This window comes from Lagenorhynchus albirostris, chromosome 3 (assembly GCF_949774975.1).
Source record: "Lagenorhynchus albirostris chromosome 3, mLagAlb1.1, whole genome shotgun sequence".
NCBI lineage: Eukaryota > Metazoa > Chordata > Mammalia > Artiodactyla > Delphinidae > Lagenorhynchus > Lagenorhynchus albirostris.
In genome coordinates this window covers 60,356,115-60,361,834 of record NC_083097.1, presented here as the reverse complement: position 1 = coordinate 60,361,834, position 5,720 = coordinate 60,356,115, and the positions used below count along the sequence as shown (strand labels likewise).

At 42.0% G+C, this 5,720-nt stretch overlaps 1 protein-coding gene across 1 annotated transcript; it reads right to left on the bottom strand.

Moving 5' to 3' along the window:
• Positions 1 to 351: 351 nt before the first annotated feature.
• On the bottom strand, positions 352 to 5,270 carry S100Z (S100 calcium binding protein Z). Its single transcript, XM_060146319.1, is given in 3 exon segments — positions 352 to 528; positions 2,352 to 2,477; positions 5,211 to 5,270. Coding segments are annotated over 3 exon segments (363 nt in total).
• Positions 5,271 to 5,720: the final 450 nt, after the last annotated feature.

Sequence of the window (5,720 nt, the reverse complement as noted above, 5' to 3'; positions counted from 1 at the left end):
AACCTGAACGAACTTTTTGGCCAACCCAATGTATTCAATATCATGTAATAAATTATAATGGAAAAAAATCTGAAAAAGAATAGATACTGAATCACTTCGATGTACACCTCAAGCTAACCCAACATGTAAACCAACTATTCTTCAATTTAAAAAATATATATAGGAAAATTTCAAGAAGGGCATATAAAATTTGGAATATTTATTTAAAGTCAATATATTAAGGTATGCATCATTTACTAATACTAGCAACTAATTATATGTATATTTTAGCTATAAATGGCATTACTACGACTATGGATCTGGAGGGTATAGATGAACAGTCGGTAAATAACTGTGGATATATTTCTGCCTTTAGATTAGCTTACTACTTGTCTTTCCTTTCTTCTTCAATTGTTCTACAAAGTAATCATTACAAGCAATGGTCAGAGCTGCCACCGTGACCACGAATTCATTAAAATCCACTTTGTTGTCCTTATTGGCATCCAGGTCCTACATTATCTTATCAACCAACTCAGGATCCTTTTGACACTAAAAGGAAAAAGAAAATTTCTAACTCCCAGGCTCTGAGGTTCACAATGACAACTGAAATCGTATTTTCCTTTTATCTACATTAAAGTTTGCATTTCCATTTTTAGCATCTAAAGCAATTTCCAAGAGCCTATTTGCAGGGAGGTTTGAACCAGGCACACATTCTGAATGAGTCTGGGCTTCTGCCCCACCCCCACCATATAATCCTCAGACCTAAACACCAAGAGGAGCAAACAGCAGCATATCCAAGTGAGCTGGACAGGCTGAGGGCCAGGACCTGGGGAGGAAATCAGGGGGACATGAAAAGAAGGAAGCCTTGAAGCCAAAGGGGGATCGTGAGTGGCTCTGCCATTTACCAACAATGGGACTTGGAGCAAATCACTTAACATTTTTAAATGTCCTAATTTATCAAATGAGGAAAAAAATATCTCCCACAAATTTGGGGGCTACTTCAACACGCTTTTATAAGTGCTTAGCACCACGTTGTTAGATTTAGCAAGTAAAAATTCAGGATGCCCAATTAAATGTGGATTTCAGATGAGCAATGGATACTTTTTTAGTATAAGTATGTCCCAAATATGGCATGGGTCATATAATATTTTAGCTGGCAGCCTGTTTTGTGTGTCGCAAAACAAAACAGAGGCACCCAATAAAGGGTAGATCTTATAAGGATGACTCCATTTTATAGGTGGAAAGGAAAGCAAGGAGCCCATTGAGGAGATCAGGGTTCAGAAAGGGTGGGGCGGTGAAGCACCTACCTTTCCAATGATAAGAGGCTGATGAGAAATGTTTCCAAAAGTATAATTCACTTCCTCCAAGAACTCCCCATTGTCCTCTCATTAGCTGCCAACCATTAAATAGTTGGAAATTTAAACTGAATTGATCAAAATCAACTCAATCAAAAACAATTATAAATTTCACTTGAATAAATCAATGTGCCAAGTCTGGCCTACCGAGTTTTTTATCCTAAATGTTATGTAATACAGTAGCCAAACTGAATTTGAAAAAGAAAAATGTTCTCAGGGGCTCTTAAAATTACTGAAAAGGTATTGTATGTTAAAAATTCTTACTTTAAGCTTTTCCCATAGAGGGTGGGGATAAAAGAGTGTCATAATTATAATTACTATCGTCTTAACACAGGGTTTGGACAGAATAACATCATGCCAGGCTGTTACACGTGCTAAAACCAATTCGAGGCAACTCCAAAAACACAAGAGTGAGCATTTTCTTGAGAGCAGCCTCCAAACACTGCATTCTAAGGTTTCACGTGTGGTTTTATTGAACTTTTGGCTGTTTTGAGATGTAAATTTATTTGTTACCCAACTGGTCACTGGCCAGACACACCCTTTCGGTCAATCCCAATCAGCTTGTTCTTGGCTGACAAACTCACCTGGTATTTGTTATTCACTATTTGCCATCATATCATAAAGTACCCCAGGCTTCATTTCTGGCCCCAAACATAATATTTATTCATTTATAGACAGCAGGACAGAGGTCCGGGTATAACTTGTGACACTAGTTATAACTATAACTCCTAGTATAACTAGCTATACCTTTGCTGTACTACGACACTGAATAATTGATAAAAGCCTCAAATATAATTTCCAACACTGGAAACCCTAACCCTAGGCACTACAGAAAAGCGCACATGCCTACAGACACAGAAAACAAAGGTCTCTAGTGTTTGCTTCCCTGTATTTAGAATCTCGATAGGAATTATACAATGTGTGGCAGGACACAGGAGCTGGTGGTGTACATGGAGGCTATCCCTGAATGTGCACCGCATCCACCCTCGACTGGATGGGGAGAAAAGCCAGACTCACCGAGAAGAATTCTGTGAGGTGTCGCTGCAGGAGCATTTTCAGCTCCCCCTTGTTGATCTTGAACCTGTCCCCCTCCTTGCAGGAGTAGCGGAAGATTCTAATCATGGTGTCCATGGCAATCTCCAACTGGGCGGGCGTGTTGGCAGCAGAAGGGACCACCCCAGGGCAGGCCACCAAAGCCAGGGAAAGAACATTTGTGAAGGATAAGTGGGTGGGGAAACATCAACGCCTTCATTAAAACGGAATATTGCCATCAATATTCCGGTCAGCCCACGCCCCAGGTGATGGTTGTTAAACCATGATAATCAATTAACCAAACATTCTGCCCATCTAGAGCAAGCCACAGAGATCTTTGTGGGTGAGTTTTTCTCCTCCCTAATCCCCACTCCCCAACGATGGAGCCGGTTCAAAGTGTTTGGAAGTTAGTAATCAGACAACAAATACAGAGTCATGATAAACACAGATTAAAAATAAACAAAAAGAGGAAGGAAATACGTAACTTCATACCTGTTCAGCCAGTGCAGGGCTCTGTCAACAGGTGTTTACAATTAAACTATAAGCCTATATACCCGGGGGTTTCACCCCAGCACATTTGTTCCCAAGAAGATGAAAATTGGCAGTGACAAGAGATTCAAGTGGAAGTAACTCTGAGTCTGTTTTTAATCACGAGAAGGAACAGGTGTGAGCTGCTGCCCCATGGGCCATCAGGGAAGGGCAGGCCCCCACTGTGTGCCCTGGAAGAGAAGACAAAGAGGGAAAGAGAAGCCTTCAGTTACCCCTCATTACGGAGAGCGTGGGTACAAATGCAGTCAGTTGCTAGGAAGCTGATGACTGGGAAGAACTCTAAAAATAGAGGAGCAGAGAAGAAACACTCGTTCAAACTTGGAGACCCCTCAGCAAAGCCAACAGCAAGGTCAAGGGAATATGCTCAGAGCAGACTCGCTAAACTAACCCAATGGACAGTGGTGAGTCGTCTAGCTGTTAAAAAAAAAAAAAAAAAGAGGAAGCTCTCCACGTGCCAATTTAAAAAGGAACAAAGCAGCGACCCTGGGGGTGTAGGAAAGAAATAAAGCTAAGAATATATATGTGTATATATACTTTAATTTGTCTAAGGAATCACTGAAAGGTTACCAAAGAAAGTAAAAAAAAAAAAAAAAGTCGTAGCTATAAGGGCCAAGGTGGAAACAGAGCGGTTAGGAGTAAGATTTCTCATTTACCCCTTTTAAACTGATTTTAACGTATTCAGTTACAGGACTGTATTGCCTAGTCAAAAACTAAAAATATTGAAATCCATGGAATGAAGCCCTAGAAGCCATGCATGTAGGAATCCACAGCGGGAGGATTTCTAAGTGAGAGAAACTTAACAAAAAATAAGTCACTGGAAAAACCAAAGCCAGAAACTGGCCGCTGTGCTTTAAATGCTGGCTGTGCTCTCAGGGCTCCACTTTAATTATATGGAAAGCAAACCAGTATCTCCTTTGTATTTCCTTTCCACAAGCCTGTTGGGATGTGTCCTCGACCAGCCCGCCTCCTCCATCTTACCACAAGGCAGCCTACTGGACCCTCCGGAGAGGTCCCCAGGGATGTTCTCAGCTTATACCTAAAGCCCAATTCTCAAAAATATTTTTAAATTGGTTTTTTTTATGATTAAAGGAGTATAATGTGCATGGTAAAATAATATTTTAAATATTCAAGAGTATGAATTAAAAGTAAAATTCTCTCTCCACCATTCCCCACCCTCGTCCTTCTAGGTTAACATTTTCCTGTGTGAGAAGCAGGTCACGGTGGTAGAAAGTACGGACTGCCTGGCTCCAGCTCTCACCTCTGCCCCCGTGTGATCCTGGGCTAGTCACTCAAATTCTGTGTCTTCGTTTCCCAATCTGTATCAAAGGGATCACAGTAGTAGCTTACCCAACAGAAAAGATTAAATGAGTTAAGATATGTGCCGGGGGCTTCCCTGGTGGCGCAGTGGTTGAGAGTCTGCCTGCTGATGCAGGGGACGCGGGTTCGTGCCCTGGTCCGGGAGGATCCCACGTGCGGCGGAACGGCTGGGCCGTGAGCCATGGCCGCTGAGCCTGCGCGTCCGGAGCCTGTGCTCCGCAATGGGAGAGGCCACAGCAGTGAGAGGCCCGCGTACCGCAAAAAAAAAAAAAAAAAATATGTGCCAGGAACACACTGAGTGCTTTGTATGTATCAGCTATTATTATCCTTACAGAAAAAAAAAAGATATGTTTATCATTTATATAATTATATACAACATTACATATATATATATCCTTAAATGTATATATCCATAACAGCATCAACATGTGTGCACCTAGTTTTTTTAACTTCATATGAATCTTACTATATCAGCATATAGATCTACCCCATTCTTCACTGAAGTTGCATATTATTCCACTGGATGCATGTTCCTACGTATAGTCACGAAATATTTGTCAGGCACTGATGTTATGCCAGGTCCTGTGGAAATACAGGAGAAGAACTTTGCCTTAGCAAATCTCATTGCTATTTGTATTGGGGCTGTGTTAAGTATAGAGAATGCAGGGAATGCTGACGTCTTTTTTATGTTGGGTCTTCCCTCCAAGAACACCCCTATAGCTTTGTGACCACACTTTCCTGAGCCTCCCATTTCTGAATGCTTTCTTTCAACTTTCTTCAACTCCTAAACTCTGGTGATTTCAGCTACTCCTATGATTTCAATCACTCCCCAGACCATATCTTTTGGCCCAGAGTTCTCTATTAAGCTCCAAAACCACTATCCAACCACCTGCTGGACCCCATTCCTACCAGAGTGTCCCACAAGCTTCTCAAACTTGGTTAGGACCAAAGCAAAACCCATGCCCTCTCCACACCCACACCTGCTCCTCCTGCTGTATTGACCAGCTCTGTCATCCAGCTGCTCCCATCACCCGGCATCTGGCACTATTTTTAAATATCAGTTGAACTTATCCATTTCTCTCCATTCTTCACCACCTTCAGGACTTGGTAATTTTTGGTCTCTATTACTGTGGTAGCTTCCTTACTGCTCTCTCTACTCACTATTCTCCTCCATTCTGAGCTCCATTTTGCTGTCAGAGTAGTTTATCTAAAACACAAATCAATACCCACACTCCTGGGCATTCAACGGTCTGACCTGCCTACAAACTGACCAAAATGTTGTACTCTCTCATTCTTCCCTGCCTTGGCTCTTCTGGGCCCACTGCCTGGAATGCTAATTCTGTCTATTACTTAAGGCTCAGTTCAAATATCTCCTCTTGGAAGTTTTCCTGCAAGCTTCCCCACTCCCCAACCTTCACCCTGATAGGTGCCCACCTCTGTTCTCACTTGTCCCCCAGAGCATCTCTTTTTCTTTTTTATCATTGCACT